Genomic DNA, 15,958 nt, shown 5'->3' with positions numbered 1-15,958 from the left:
CCAGAAAACCAATTAGTCTGTGTCCGTTTATCATCTGAATGAAAGTGAGCGGCACCGAGCCGGGCGGCGGTACAGGTGAGGCACCCCAGCCCCGCACTCTCTCACGGGTGCGGCTCAACCGCACCACGGCTCAACCCCCTGTCTTTGTGGAGTAGAAGGCTTGCGTTTGTTTCGATTATACGCTCCAGCCTACCGCCTTCCCAAAGAGACGTGCAGTTGAAGAGCTCCGCTCTGCTCGTGGCAAAAAAACGCTGCTGAAGTTCTCTGACGTTTGAATATATGACCCAATTTCCCCCCAGGCACTTTGTTAACCCACCGAAAGCGGAGCAGGGAGAGAGAGAGAGAGACACAGTGGCAAAACACAATGCAAGAACAAATTCAGAGCAAACAGCTCAGCGAAAAAATGCCAGGCTGCACGCTACCATCGGCAGAGGACTGATGAGGTTATGTACTCTGCAGCAGAAAATCCCCACCATTCTTATGAATGAAATCAAAATTGCACCAGGGATGAATGCAGCATTTGCTTTCCACTACTGTTGCGAGATCTGAGAAATAGCCGCCTTTTTGCACGTGTAAATAAGCCCCTTCGCGCTTGTAGTTGGCTCGGGGGGGGTGGGTGGGGTGAGCTGCTGAGTGGAGAGCCTCTCCGTACCGATTCTCTGCAACAGAGCCTGCCTCTCCACATGCGGAGATGAGCTCCGCCTCCCCTGAAGAGACCAGGCTCACGCGGTTCTCCGTATCTGCCAAGGCGTGCCTGCAGGCAACGCGAGCACCTCTCGCACGTCGCCGGCATGCGAGGTGCTCCATTAATCATGCAAAGAAAGCTCAGGAGTGAAGGGCAGAGGAACGCACCCATTAGCCCCTTCCGCCCTGCAGCCGGCCAGACCCGGCAGGGGATACCTCTGCCACAGAAGGCCACGTTCTGTCCTATCTCAGTGCTTAGCTATGAGTAGGTGCCCTTGGAAAATTAGAGCAAACTTCAGTGCAGGGCGTCACTGGTTCAGCACAAGGGTTGGGGACAGCAGTAGCTGCGTTGGTCACTGCATCAGAGACCAGACCGAAACGCCTCGGTCTGCTCTTGACTGAAGAGAAAAGAGAGTGATTCCTGTGTGCCCACTCTGCAGAGATGAGTGCAAGCGTGTGCGTTTGTGCATGCGTGCACGGTTTTATCTCACAGTCCGAGTCCCACACGTCTGAGAGAGCAGAGGCTGATTGATTCCAAGAGCATCTGATTCCCAGACGTGTAACTGAAAATAACCTGCAACTCATCTTCAGGCAAAGCCGTCCCCTAACTTACTGACCCGAGTACTCTGCTCAAAACCACCCACGCTCCCTGCCACTCGCGCTCTCCACATCCCGAGACCAGTCCGCACTAAGGCAGGGCGAGAGCTGAAACGTGACGCAAGCGTCAGCCTTTCCCCTTAGAGATAAGACTAATTTAAGATACTCACACCTCAGTGAACTCATGACACCATTTGACTAATATTGTGAGCTAACAGACTCATTAAAAAAGAGTCTTAGGACAAGACCGCTAAATTGTATAAATTAGCATAAAAACATATTATTGTGTGATACAGGAGTATTACCTATTCTTTTCTTTACAAATTCAAATAAATGCAAAGTTGTATTAAAGAAGTGTTGAGGAGCTCAAATAGAAGGGAGACCTCTAGTGTTTGCTGAGAGGTACTGCACACAAGCCACCCATTCCCTTTACGTAGAACAAGAGGTACTACAGTAGGAACTTGTTATTCAGATGCTTTGTGATGTGTACTATCCTATTTCTGTCTTAATGGCTAGTTAATGTTGCTCATTTTGTTAAATGAACTTGCAATTAGACCTAACAAGGAACTATCCTTTAAACACAGAGGGTTAAGCTCTATGTAGCCCATTTAAGCAATATTATGTAAATGGATTCCTTACTTAACATTAAACTCATGACTGTACAAAGAAGAGGGGCAGTCATGCAACACAATTGTGTTTCAGCACCACTAGTCAGTGGACAGCTCCCATGTTCAAGTGAAACGGCAGCATATGGATCTCTCGCGCCTCATGACATCTTTCAAAGCCCTTGTCATCATATTCCAGCAGAGCCAATGCTGTGGTGTGCAAGTCTGGTCAATATATTCACATTTTCTTGGGAGTAAAGAACTAAAAAAAATTGATCCGACGACTTTGCTCGGACAGCAAATTATACGCAATGGAGACGAACTGCAATGCTATAGTATTGCTGTTACGAGTAGTGCCTCCATCTTAGACCAAGAGCCCTGTAAGGCACTGCAGTGTCCTGGTTTGTTCGGCGGCCTAAACCTGTTTTATACTGGTGTTAAATGAGCATTCGAAGTGCATCCTCTTCGGTCGAGGTTCCAGAGCCATGCGTTCTGGAAAAGGCTGTAGTGTCCTGCTTTATTTCCACACCTGATTTGATATGCGTGTTAGTGAACTATATTCACGTTAATCAATCACCACCAAATTACGGCAGTCTTGAAAAATGTACACTGTTAGATGTACAGTGTCGTTTGAAATATACAGCATATAAAAGGTTTGGGTTTTTTTCAACGCAGTGTTACTGTAATTTTTCATGGTGTGCACCTGCTATAACCCAGTTCAGACTTGCATTCAGTAGAATCAGGATGCTCCAGTTTCTGTGAACAGTCTTGTGGCAAAGTATTTTAACACCTATAATGCCCAGTGTTCAGACAGGCAGTGAAGAACACCTATTTGATTATTTATGACCATGGGAGCTGCAGGTGCTCTCTCTTCCCCCCAGATCTTATAATGAGGCCTCAGTATTTGTGAAGATTATACATATTTCCGATGATAACGGGACCGAGGCCGTCGTAGGTCCCCTGACTTCTTCCGACCTCTTTTCCATTTTTCTGCCTTTCAGGCCACGGCTCCTAATCTGTCCCCTTTGCTCTGGCGTTCAGCTCGATATGATGAAGCCACTGTCCCCTCTGTTTGTTTGCTGATAAATAATTCACCCTCTTGGAGATCGGTGCGAGGGTGACCACTGAACAGGAGGCGCGCCGTGTGCTTGCGCACCACGAGTGGATCGCCGTTCGCTCTACCTGTCAGGCCAGGAGGAGGCACGACGTGTTTGTCTGATCGAAGCACGGAGCCTGACGCGGTGCGCGGGGGCTCCGATTGGCCTGTCTAAACCGAAGACTCTGTGGGGTAGGGCTGCAATGATAACGCGTCCTTGTGGTGGCGGTTTGCATATCAACACGCACCTGCTTCCTTTTGATCCCGCGATGCAGGTTTTTGTTTTTCGACTGCATTCATTATGTCCCAGCATTAAAGGCTGTCTGCGCGAGGCCACGGAACAAAGCCCTGGTTAGAGGTGAGCTGTCACGGTACACCTTTAAAGCCAGTCCAGTGCCTGACGTAGCATGGACAGCTAAAATATTGGTTTCAGTGGCGTACTGTATGCTATTGGCGTGTCTTTGAAAGTGATGCACTGAAGTCCTGCGCTTTCATGGGGGGGGGGGGGGGGTGCCTGCCGAAGTGCTTGTTCTGCTCTACGCTGATGTTCAGCAGCCTCTCTTTTTCTCATACCTTATCCAATCATGCTGGTTAATGAGGCATCTCTCGCTCGCTCTCTCTCTCTCTCTCTCTCTCTCTCTCTCTCTCTCTCTCTCCTCTCTCTCTCTCTCTCTCTCTCTCTCTCTCTCTCTCTCTCTCTCTCTCTCTCTCTCTCTCTCTCTCTCCCTCTCCTCTCTCTCTCTCTCTCTCTCTCCTCTCTCTCTCTCTCTCTCTCTCTCTCTCGCTCTCTCTCTCTCTCTCTCTCTCTCTCTCTCTCTCTCTCTCTCCACATTTGATCCGAATGCTGGTGGAGTGGTCACTAGGTTCTCATCTCCCACGACCCCCTGCTTTCTCGCAGTCACATAAAGTTAATGTAAGCACAACAGGCAACCTCCAACAGTCCTTACAAATGAACCGTAAACGTGGATGGTAGGTGCTGACGGCTGAGGGTCGCCCACCTGAAAACTTCGTTAGTGGCGGTGGTGTCGTTTATGGTAGCTTGAAAAAAATTTCAGATTGGGATCTACATCTACTAAATGCATGAAGTCACTGAAAAGGTAATGATAAGTCTGCATCTGTAGGCATGCCTTGGCAGATTCGGAGAACCGCGCGAGCCTGGTCCCTTCAGGGGATAAATAATACATAAGACTGAGGAGGCTAGTAAGAACTTTGCTTTGATATATCAAATGTACCACCAACAGGTGACTTGCGTAATGCTTCAGTAGGTGAACTGAAAATAGGCATTTCACTTCAGTCAGTACTGAAGGCTCTATAATGATTACATAGAGATCTGGCAACCCATTCCTTCTGAAGGCTACCGTTTGTTATCTTGGAAAGGCGATTTTAAAAGCGAAGCAAGTAAAGCGAAGAACTTGCCGGCGGTATAAATGTCTGCAGTCGGACAAGGGAGGAGTTATAACCTTAAAGATTAGCCTTTTGCGTTACCATTAATCCTACCTCCGCCTAGTCTTCTGTAGTCCGTCCTCTCTCTCTCTCTCTCTCTCTCTCTCTCTCTCTCTCTCTCTCTCTCTCTCTCTCTCTCTCTCTCTCTCTCTCTCTCTCCCTCCCTCCCTCCGTCTGCCCCTCTTGCTCTCTGAGGTAATTCAGTTCTGGACCGCGCACTGATGCTGGACTGATGCTGCTACTCCTGTACTTGCGTCCTTCCTCGGCGCCTCCTCCCACTCAACTCCGCTTTCCCAAACGAACGCCACCAAGGATCCGCATGCAGAGTCATCGCGCTCCTCGACGTGCTTCACCGTTCATTCTCCGTCGCAGGAAAGTCTAGCAAAAAAACGGGGCTTGGGGAGAAACCTACTTCCAACTGCTGCTCGGTCTGAAACATCGTCGGAACCCCGTGCTTGTCTGCACCAGCGCAAAAAAAAAAGGAAGTTATGTTGCATTCGTTGGTTGATGCTCTGCGTAATGCGTCGTCTGTAGCACGGAGACCCTGGCTCTAAACGGTCTGAGCACGGACACCCGGGCACGGAACCCGCACAAAGCCGCGAGACCAGTCCAATTGACTTTCTCTGGCGACCAAACTGGATCTGACCGGGCTGGCTGGAGTGCATCTTGAACGTTTGGGGATGTTTTAAACGCGTTCTGGAGATTTCCAAGGTTGTTTAAGGATATCTTTATGGTCTTAGCAGAAAACAACCACATCTAAGCGAAAGAAGAAGAAAAAAAAAACATCGAGAAGGGCTTCAAAGGAGGACGTGCGCCTCGCGATCTGGACGAGAGCTTCACTTGCTCCGGGATTAAAACTATCGCCTTGGTTTCGGCTCATAGCGGGAGAATAGATTTTAGCTGCGGGAGAGATGGAAGTTTTTCCGGCACTAATGTTTCTGGTAACATTGTGGAGTCTGAAGTGGGAGCCCGTGCTTCCTGATTCAATTATTCACATCGGTGAGTTGAAATCCCTCCGAAGCGGCGTTACATGTGGAATTTTCCAGCGGTCTTTATTTCCAAATGAATATGCACCGTCTCTAGAAGGTTAAAATCCGTGGCCACATTATTGTGCACTTAACTCTGCACATCTTTACGCTTTTTAAAAATCTTATGTCTTATCAGTCCAGCCGCCTTGTTGATTAGTTTAGTGTTGACTGTATCTTGTTACAGAAAGAAGGAGTTTGAAATGAAATCAGATATTAGTAACAATGCATCCATTATATTGGTCGGTTGCGTATGTTGGTCGGGAACAGGTGGTTTGACAGGGAAGGATGTCTGTCACGACGTGCTATGTGTCTTATCATCCGCGTCACATAATTGTGTTTAGTAGAAATATATGCTGGGGTAAACGGGTTGTGTCGATGTGCATGCGTGCGTGTGTAGGCGGCAGACGAAGTGAGAAACGTACAGAGCGCGCGGAACAGTGTATGCGCGCGTGCACGTTTTAGCGGCGGGGGGTGGGGGTACTGCTGTGCAACACCGGATGGGCTCAAATTGGATTTAAATTCAGAGTCGCGATGAGGGGAAAAAAAAACCTGCATGCCTTCAAATGCTTGGGTGTCTGTGCGGGCGCGCGCGCTGGTATGTGTGCGTGTGCGTGTGCGCGCGCGCGCGCGCTTGGCGACATGGGGGTTGTGAGCCGAGGAGGCACATCTACAGCACGTACCAACTTAAAGCATCACTCCGCAATGTTGTAGGCGCCGGTCTGACTTGAGTGATTTTACCGTGTCATTTGATACAGTCCGACACAGTGAGCTGATACACGTTTGCACTATTTGCTTTTTGGGCAAGGGATAGATAAACACAAGGCCACTGGAAATAATACTTGAAGGTGTAGGGAGAATTGAACATGCACGGGGCAAATATCTGGTGCATTTACTTCGGAACGCCAGTGCACACTACAGATAAACGCGTCAGTCCACTGAGCCCGGAACTCAAAGGACCGCAGAGACCGTTACGCACACACCACTTACCTTAGCAAACAGGTGGGCTGGAGACAATTCTACTGTGAATTACACTGTCTTTCGCGTTGTCCTACGATCTTCTAAAATAGGCTGCGATCTTCTAAGCAAGTGTTAGGTATTTATTCTCAGAGCGGAAGTCTATACCTAATACGAAATGTTTGCAGTAAATAAAAATAAATAGCAAAGGCAATACAGGCTGAATCAAAGCTTCTTAACCGTTTATGCTGTAATTTTTTGTTTGTTTGTTTTGCTATAGCCAGCATAAGTACGATTGCCTCGAATGTAAGGCGATGCTGTATTACGGATGGATAGTTTCGACGGTGCTGTCAATCATCTCTCCCTAATCTGTTCGCCGCTGTGGGGGTGGGCAGGGAAAAAAAAAACAGTTGCACCGACCGAGACGGTAAGTTTCTTCGCGCCCTACGCCGGTGGACGGGCGGATTTCCTCACGCGGCCACTGCTTGATTCTCGAGGAGCGTTCTGTTGACCCGCGCGCCGCATCGCGATGGCACCGCGCCTTCGCAAGGCTGTTCGGATAGTCGCAGTGATTTATGTCGCTGCAAAGCCCCGCAAAGTCCCTCGCCGGCCCCACTCTGTGATCTGCAACTCCGCACGCCGGCTTTAGCAGCGCCTAGCTGAGAAGTAAGACGTGCACTTAGACTTTTAAGTGCTCTACAGACCCGGGATTTCATGATAAAGCGATTACCGGAGACTCTCTTTAGTGCGAACCAAAAAGCCAACGCAAACGTTTGGTTTGGCAGAGCGCGTTTGCGATTCTGCGGACTCCCCCTAGTGGTGGCGACTATTTCCAGAGAGAGAATATTTATTTTGATGTGCGTGACAAGTTTGATTAGTCTGATGCATTGCACAATACAGTGGCCTCCTCGCAGATGACACGGTTTATTGAAACTTGCTTCCCTTATAATGATGAGAGACATGATTTGTGTAAACAAGTGAAGACATCTTGGCTCCTTTTGATAAATCTTTGAACAAATAATGCTATGTAAAAATATGCTGATTAAAATATATTGTCTCATAAGGAGGACAACCACTTTTATTCTATTCCTCACGCCATGGCTGTTTAATTGTTATTATTATTTTTTGCTTCTGGTTTCCATCTAGGCGACATCAGTAGCAAATAAAGGAAAATGATCTTAAATGCAATTTAAAGGTGATGCATGCCAGTGTAGGCATGAAAGTGAATCAGGACTAGTTTCTGATGGTGGACTGGCCAAGTGTTCACACATTCAAAGCAGGTCTCTACCCTGAGGGGACGCCACATTCTCTACTCCTCTGACAGGCCCGAAGATTGTATTTAGCCTGCAGCGGCTAGCCTGCTTGTCATGCATGGACAGAAATGCGTTCATTCTACAATTGCAAATTAGACTCCATTACAAACAAACAAACAATCAATCACCACAGAGAAATAAATGTATCTGATTATGTCCCCCTGGCTCTCTCACCTGGTCAGTTTGTGTGATTCGGTTCAAAGCTAAAGGAAGTCGTGGATGGTAATCCTGCACGCGGTCTGGCAGGCGGGCTAGATAGGTGGAGCCATTACAGCAGTCTGCCATGGCCTCCATCACAAGAACACAGTGGTAATGAGTTGTGGTAGCCCGGAGGCTGTCTTTTGTGTCGAACTACTTAATCTGTCTTTCTTTGTACACATGCAAGACACAGTGTGGACTCCAGGACTCGAGATTTACTCTTGTAGATTGCATTAAGGGGAGAATTGTACGATAATCCTTTGGATTAACTAAGGACAATGAAAGTATAGCTAACTAAATTATAGTTAATCCTTTGGATTAACTAAGGACAACTAAATTAACTAAATTAAGTTATCTGAACCAGTGAATTAGGCAGGTCCGATTCTGGCATATCATATTAGGTTAAACAATTGAGGGAGCAATTCAGATTATGGGGTGTTCCTTTTATGCTTAAGCTATACCTTTTCTTGCTGGTTTATGCGCTGGACTTGGTGGTTGAAACACTTCTGCAGTGTTTATGCTGGCATTTGGTGAAACACACTCCTCACATTATGACATTGGACAGACATTGCGGTCAGCTGACTCAGTCATTTTGTCTGGAATTCAGAGTTTTGCTGGTGCGGTATTTCCATAAAAGCCATCTCTCACACGATATGCCTATCTGGATGAGTGTAGAGTGCAGTGGTTCATACATAATGAATCACAACAGGCTGTTTTTAAGTTCAAAAGCTAGGGCATGGCCTAATGCATACCAATTCATCTTTGAGCCATGACCAATACAGTGATCTTGGAGTCAAGGGCATTCATTAAAAAAAAACATTGAAAAGTAAGAATAAGCCATTAAAACAAGTCTCAAAAGGTTCCACTATCTGAATAGATTAAATGAACGTTCAGGTGCCGAGAGGCTCAGAGCCCGGAGCGTGTCCGCTTCCAGTGGCACGCGGACCGCCACCAGCTAGGTTTCCCTGGTGCGGTTTGATAGCTTATCTTAGCAACGCACCTCCAGTGGGATGGAATGGTTTCATGTTGTAGATAGAACGTTATTGGTTATACGTTTACTTTAGCGCACAATGTCCTGTCAAGCCAAGCCAGTAGTAAACATCTTGACGCAAGAGTACTGCTCAATCAAAAACAAGAGCAGAGGAAAGATGATCAAGGACCTTGTATCCTAGCAAACTACGGTTGGGTTTAGTGGACACCTGCACAACAAAGCTGGAGTTTGAACATCTGTCAAAATGAACAGTCAGCAACTAAGAATAATAAGAATAATCCTAAGAATAATTTTCAGATATCCCTTGGGTCCTAGGATATTAGGATATTCGTAGTGAGAAACGGTTTGTGAACCCTTTGGCACAACACGAATGGCTCCTAAAATATGAGGCAATAAAAATACATGGACCATTTTACAGTACCATATCTTTACTGAACAATTTAACGAGTCAAGAACATTGATGGAAATTGCACCTGATTTCCTATATTTAGTAACTAGTGGAACCACCTTTTTTGGCAATAACCAAACGCTTTTTGGGGCTACTGCTCGTTCCTGGACAGGAGGTGGGAGGTGTTTGAGTCCATTCCTCTGTGTTTTTAGCTAACGTATGTGTTTGGGATGTCTTGTTTAAACATCTTCCTTCTGCACACCATGCAATTTAATGAGACCACGCTCAAAACTTGGACTTGGCCATTTTAAAACATACGGATTGTTCCACTGGAGACACTCCATTGTTGATTTGCTCCTGTGCTTTAGAACAGTTTTTTGGGTAAAATGACTGAAACTGTTTTGCATTTTAGATCACAGCCAGCGCTGATGTTCTGCCATCGAATTTCTCTGTGCAATTCAGAATTCATTGGTCCCTAAATAATCGTAAACAAGCCAGACCAGAAGCAGTGTAGTAGCTCTGCTCCTTTATTCTGTCTTCACCATGTTCCTCAGTTAGGAGGAGCTTCTGATGAAGGTATGCTGTGTTGTCTTTCTTAAAATCGTGACACCGTATATGTTTCTTCCAGTAGTAGTTTCCTTCCTGGTGGTGGTCTTTTGTATGGCCCAGACAGTGGTGGTTACTTCTCTGATGACCTCTCATAAACACTGGCCTGGCATCTATCCACTGGAAGATTCAAGAGCGCAGACATTGCCAAGTGCACGTACAGCCTGGAGATTGTTGGGCAGTCATGTTGCGTCGATTTCCATTTGTCGCGACAAGCGAGGAGCAAGTCACCAAAAAGCATATGTTTTCATTTAGTGGGATGGGTCAAAAACACGCCTGAACTGGCTGGAATAAGCAACTCCTCTTTTGTCTACAGGTCGTTATCCTAGAAGTTTGCATACTTGTACCATAAATTAACTCTATTTTTAAAATCTTTTCTTCAGTGAAGGTAAGGCAGTGTTAAACGTGTATGTTTAAAAAGACATAATGATCGGACCACATTTAATTGTAATTATATAATTAAATTATATAATTGTTATTCACTCCTTTTATAAGAGCCATTCTAAAGAAAAATTGCACTAAAAATACTAGTAGTTAAATTTTCATAAGAACAGTTGCCCCAGATGTCAGAAAATCACTGTTCCTGGAAGTGTGCAGGAAATTATCTCTAATCTGCGGCACTTCAGAAGCAGTGAACTCTTGTTAAACTGGCTATATGATGCATAAGTGTTTAATTTTTCTTTTGGAATTACAAATACAATTGTAATTATGTTTATAAAAGTATGCTCACTGACAGGAGTCAGCATGAACCACACAGTGTCTTAAGAAGATTCCTGCTTAATGTTTCTAGAACATTAATGTTCATTTTAGGTAATTGGAACATTATTTTTTACTGTTTTGCAGACATTCACTGTGTCCAGTTTAGTAGACATTCAAAAAATGAGGAATGTTTTCAGAGCATTCTTTATAACATTCTCAAAGAATGCTGACCAATCTTCTTAATGTCAGTGCAGTTTATCCTGGTTATAGGAAAAAGTTATGGAAAAAACATTATAGGTCAGATATTCTTAACATTCTTTTTTTAAATTTATTTATTATTCAAAATGTAATTTTTCTTATCAAAATGTGCTGCAAAAGGTTTCAAGCACATAACATTTAGCTGATGCTTTTATCCAAAGGAACGTGCAATTCTCACTGAGTACAACTTGAGGGTTAAGGGTCTTGTTGAGGGGACCAACAGTGGTGGTGTTTGAACCAGCAACCTTCCAATTCCAAGTCCAGTACCTTAACCACTGAGCTCCCACTGCCCGACAGCCTGGTTCTTATATAATGGAAACGTACATTAACCAGTTATTACATTAATAGAATGTTTTGTTCTTTGGTTATGAGAACATTCTACAAAATATATTCATTCAAGTTTAAATATTCATCAGATTTATTATTATTCATAGAATGTTTTTTTCTGGGTTTTAGAATGTTACATTTCAAATATTCTAAAAACATTAATTCATAGTGATCATAGTGCTATTAAAAATAATCTGTAAATAATATTGCAACAAAATCCTGAATCATTAAAAATTTTGATAACATTGTAAGCATGTTGCATTAGCATTATGTTCAGAACATTTTCTCCTAACTTTACGAGAACCTGCATATAATGTTACACATGTTTGTGGGAGCATTCATTATTTGCTGGGTTAACAGGGTAAATGTCTGACACTTGTGGCGTGTCTGTGACAGAGCATGTAAAGACTGGGTCTCTTTGTATTGTCTCCTTGAGCTGCTGAAGTGGAGACCTCGAATCATTTCCTGCACATGTAGTAAACAGGCTTCCGGTTGACTGCATCCTGACTCTACACCGAACATGTCATTTCACGTTTAATTTTTTGTTTTGTTTTGTTATGGAGAGCGATACGGCACTGTAATTGCAGCATACCGGGTGAAATAAGTAAACATCCTGTGACCGCTGTTCCGCGAGCCACAGTGGCCGCACGTGAGCTGCAAGCCGACGGTGCAGGCAGAACGGGCGGCACACGTGGCTCCCTCACACCCCTGGTGGGCCGTAGGAGAGGCTGTGGCCCGCGCAGAGTTGCCAAATGCCCGGCAGAGAGCTGCGCAAGCAGAGTCAGGCTTTAAGCTCGCTGCAAACAGGCTCTTGCAACATACTGTAATCCTCAGCACAGCCCACCTTGCAAAGGGAGCTCTCTAAAGGCAGCGGGGCTCCTTTGAGAGGCGGTGGCTCTGATCACTGCTCTCTTTCACACAAGGGAGCCTTGGGCCCTGTGGTTTGCCTCCTTATTTCTCTCTCTCTCTCTCTCTCTCTCTCTCTCTCTCTCTCTCTCCCTCCCTCTCATATTCCTCCCACCTGTTCTCTTGGTCTTCTGCAGTAGCTTTCTGCTCTGATCTCCTCCTGCATGCTTTACGGGATGTAAGCAACAAGCTTAAGAAGTCCCGCTCTGTTCTAACACCTTTTTTTTTTTGTCGTAAGTTACTTCACACTCCTCGGGGAGCGTTAGGTAGACTCCAGCTGTTCAGGGGTTTTATTACATTTTCACTTGGTTGTGATCGTCATTGCACCAGGGAACACAGAAATCTGCTTTCCCTCTTTCCACAAAACGGAAGAAAAGTATGTAAACACAACAGACGCTCGTGTGTTTCCACAACATATTGCTGGACCCTCTTCTGTACCAATCTCACCCTCACTGCTGACCTCGCCCATCATTTTTCTATATTTATGGCGCATAAGATTATTGGTGCGTAAATTATGGCCCGTGTGACGTTTTGAAAATTAGAGTGCTTCAAGAAAAGGATGGTATGTTTTGAGCTTGTGATTGGCTGCTGTCAACAGTGAGGGCATTTTTGCCTGCTGCTGTAGCACAATCAAAACCTTGTTGCCGTGGGTACAACTTTGCTATGAATGTGGACTGAGCATTGCGGTCAGTTCAGATGTGTCGCACATTCATGTTCCCTTTAAGAAGTCAGGTCTTTGGGCATGCATACTCACTGAAAAGACATCAATGCTGGGATTGAAAATGAGAGATTCATGGTTTTATGACTGCATTTGTCAAACCTACTGGAAGTGAACAGTACAAGAAGTATCAGCACTATGGTTTAAAGTATATTTGTAGTACAGTTGTTTTCTATATATTTTGATTAAAAACTGTTTCACTGGGACGTTTCCTTTGACAGAAAAGTCATATGACCTTCAAGGTGTTTTGGGCTTTTTCACGGAGCTCACATGTGATGACAGCCATTGGTCACACGGCATATTAGAGGTGTGGGCAAGACCGAACACTTCCATGGGATCTTAGTGCCGTTTTCACGGACTGTTTGGACAGATATCTGCACCAAGCTATAATCTAAACTATTTTTAGGGTACACCTTCAAATGGGTGTGGGGACAAAATCTTCCATATTTGAAAGTGGTGAAGATGTTTCCTCAGCATCTGCAGTGTACATCACACCCATGCTTGTTACACGTATGATTATAGCCATACGTACGTGCAGTATATTTTGGAGGTATTCACAGTGAATTCTGATTTGTGCAGTAACCCTTATGCAAATACCTTATTCAATTACTGCCTTTCTTAAGCGTAAGTCTGGTAAATCTTTAAAAAGTTAAGCTTTAAATCCTCTTTAGAAGAAGCCTGTTCTAATCATGTGGATATTGTGGTTTTGGTCGTGTTATTTCCTTTGATTTTCTCTGACCCTGAAATGGGTCACTGGTCTTTGTTCTCAGGAAAGGTCACATCCTGATGCATATCACTGTACAGCCTCATCTCAGCTTTTTACAACAACAACAAGAACAACAACAACAACAAGAACAACAACAACAACAAGAACAACAACAACAACAACTCACCCTACCGCTTCAGACTGTTAACAGCGTGGCTAAGGCTTAGCAGTAACGACATATCCGGAATTAACTAGGCATGGAGAAAGGCATGTTTTATGGAGATGGGATGGGGGCTTGTGTGGACGTAAATATGTCTTCGAGTTAACTGGGTGAAAAAAAGGACTACTGAACTGTCTGGTTTTGTAGCGTTGCAGATCTGTTGTGCTAACTGTTAAAGGCAGTGTCAGCATGACATATTTTGAGTGAAATTGCAGGAAAGGTACCCCTCCATTTGGTGAGTAAATAAGAGACCTGGTTCAGCAGGTGAGATAAGCTTTATAGAAGCAAAGTCAGCCAGAGGAGCACGGCACTGTAATGCAAATTTTGGGCTTTTACAAAAAGGTCCTGCAGTCCGATTGCCGTGCAATGCTAGCCTTGGCTCCAGCGTCGTGTTAGTTAGCCTTATAACTGTTCCCGAGGGTTAAGGTTCATACTGGTCATTCTGTGGACCTCTACCAAAATGCTACACACAAACCCACACAAAAGATCATTAAGGAACTGGATGCATTTTCAATTATAATTCTTTTGGTGTTTTTTGGTGTGTGTGTGTGTGTGTGTGTGTGTGTGTGTGTGTGTGTGTGTGTGTGTGTGTGTGTGTGTGTGTGTGTGTGTGTGTGTGTGTGTGTGTGTGTGTGTGTGTGTGTGTGTAATGATGGCATAGTGGAATAAACTATGAGTTATGTAAGATGTTGGTGGGAGGGAGCTCTCCTCATTTACACTCCACAAAGTGTACAGTATTACTTGCGGTTCTCTATTTGCAGTTGCCCACCCACTGGTGTCAAACATACAATCTGAAAAAAGAAACCCGAGGTACGTGCAGCAACCGGTATTGAGATAAAAAACCAAAACGGTTGAATATATATATATTTTTGGTTTATTTGTTTGTTTGTTTGTTTTCTGCTTCAGTGTTTATTCTCAGTCGTTTGAAAACCTGTCAGCAAATAATCCGCGTTTCTGTATATGCAATATTTGCTCAACATCATTGTTTTTACCTTCTGACTGTATTTCTTGCTGAGTCCACCTTTTGTTCAGCACACCTGACCTTTGCTGAGGCAGGGTCACCTTTCCGAAAGGGAGCATGGCAGACCATGGCTCACCTGCTTCCGTAGACCACGGCATCCCAATTCTGGAGAGCACAACACCGCAGCAGTCCTGTTTGATTTTTTCCACTCGCATGTTTTTCCCTGGAGGGCTGCTTACTCACAGATTCTCCCCATACATCCTGAAGGGTCTTTTTTCTTTGCCATGCTTTTGTGCCTTGCTGTCTGATTACTTCATACGCTCTCTGATGTTTCCATTACTTGTTCCCTGGAGTTTTTCCATGCTGACCCATTACAGATGTCTACAGCATGGCCACGTTTTTCTACTTCATACCAGCCATCCTTGCGCTCAGCAAACTTTCTACGGCTACACTTGGCTTGATTTCTGGGGCTTGATTATCTCCAACTGGTTCTAATCAGCACAAAGATCCCCTTTCATGTCCTTGTTGGTCAAGATTCTTTGGCATCAGACGACCGCGCAGTCTCCCTGTCTCACACAGATTTATGTCTGTGCTTTGAGTCCCTTCCCATCTCTTCCTGGGTTTATGTTGCATATACTGAAGCAAATCAGATGGATTAGATGAATGTTTGAACTGAGAATATGAGTATATTGAAACAGTGCAAACATACAGGGCGCTGTTAAAACAAGCGATTCATGTGTAACAGATGTCTGCAGCACAATTGAGTAAATGCAATGGAGGTTTTTTTTCTTTTTTCGTTTAGGGTATATTTCCCAATGGACTCTTATCACCTGTCAGTTGGCCTGCCTCACTGAATCATAAACCCTCATCGTATCTCAGTCCACTGGACCAATGCTAAATCCCCAGTGGCAATGGGTTTCCTCACTGGTCTGGTGATTTATTGTGTTTTTGTGGGCCACTCCTGAGTGGTTGCATAACACCTACCTACTAGATGTTGCTAGGGAGAAATCTGTCATGATGTGATGGCTTCTTTGTGACCAATCTAGGCATCCCTACATGGAGAGTAACAACAATATTTGTGAAAACCCAGCCTACAGGCAGTCTTGGTAATCAGGCCCGAATGTAAAGTATCTGGTTCTAGGACTTTTTTTAAAATGTGCACTCTGCTACTTTTCTTAACAGTTTAAACAGTAAACCAACTCCCCTTTCTCTTTGTATCCCAATAATTGGTTGGAGCGGGCCCGCTGATGCTATCTTGCT

General features: G+C 44.8%; 1 protein-coding gene across 1 annotated transcript in view; it reads left to right on the top strand.

The window, feature by feature from the left end:
- The first annotated feature begins 4,618 nt into the window (after positions 1-4,618).
- grid2 (glutamate receptor, ionotropic, delta 2) overlaps positions 4,619-15,958 on the top strand; it is a 237,815-nt gene continuing 226,475 nt past the window's right edge. Inside the window, exon 1 of the mRNA XM_026999786.3 lies at positions 4,619-5,424. Coding sequence (XP_026855587.2) covers positions 5,337-5,424 — 88 coding nt within the window. The 5' untranslated portion in view covers positions 4,619-5,336. The remainder of the gene's footprint in view (positions 5,425-15,958) is intronic.

The sequence above is a fragment of the Electrophorus electricus genome, chromosome 25 (assembly GCF_041902795.1).
Source record: "Electrophorus electricus isolate QZ-2024a chromosome 25, ASM4190279v1, whole genome shotgun sequence".
Lineage (NCBI taxonomy): Eukaryota > Metazoa > Chordata > Actinopteri > Gymnotiformes > Gymnotidae > Electrophorus > Electrophorus electricus.
The sequence above is the reverse complement of the archived record's forward strand: the minus strand, read 5'-3'. Positions and strand labels throughout refer to the sequence as shown.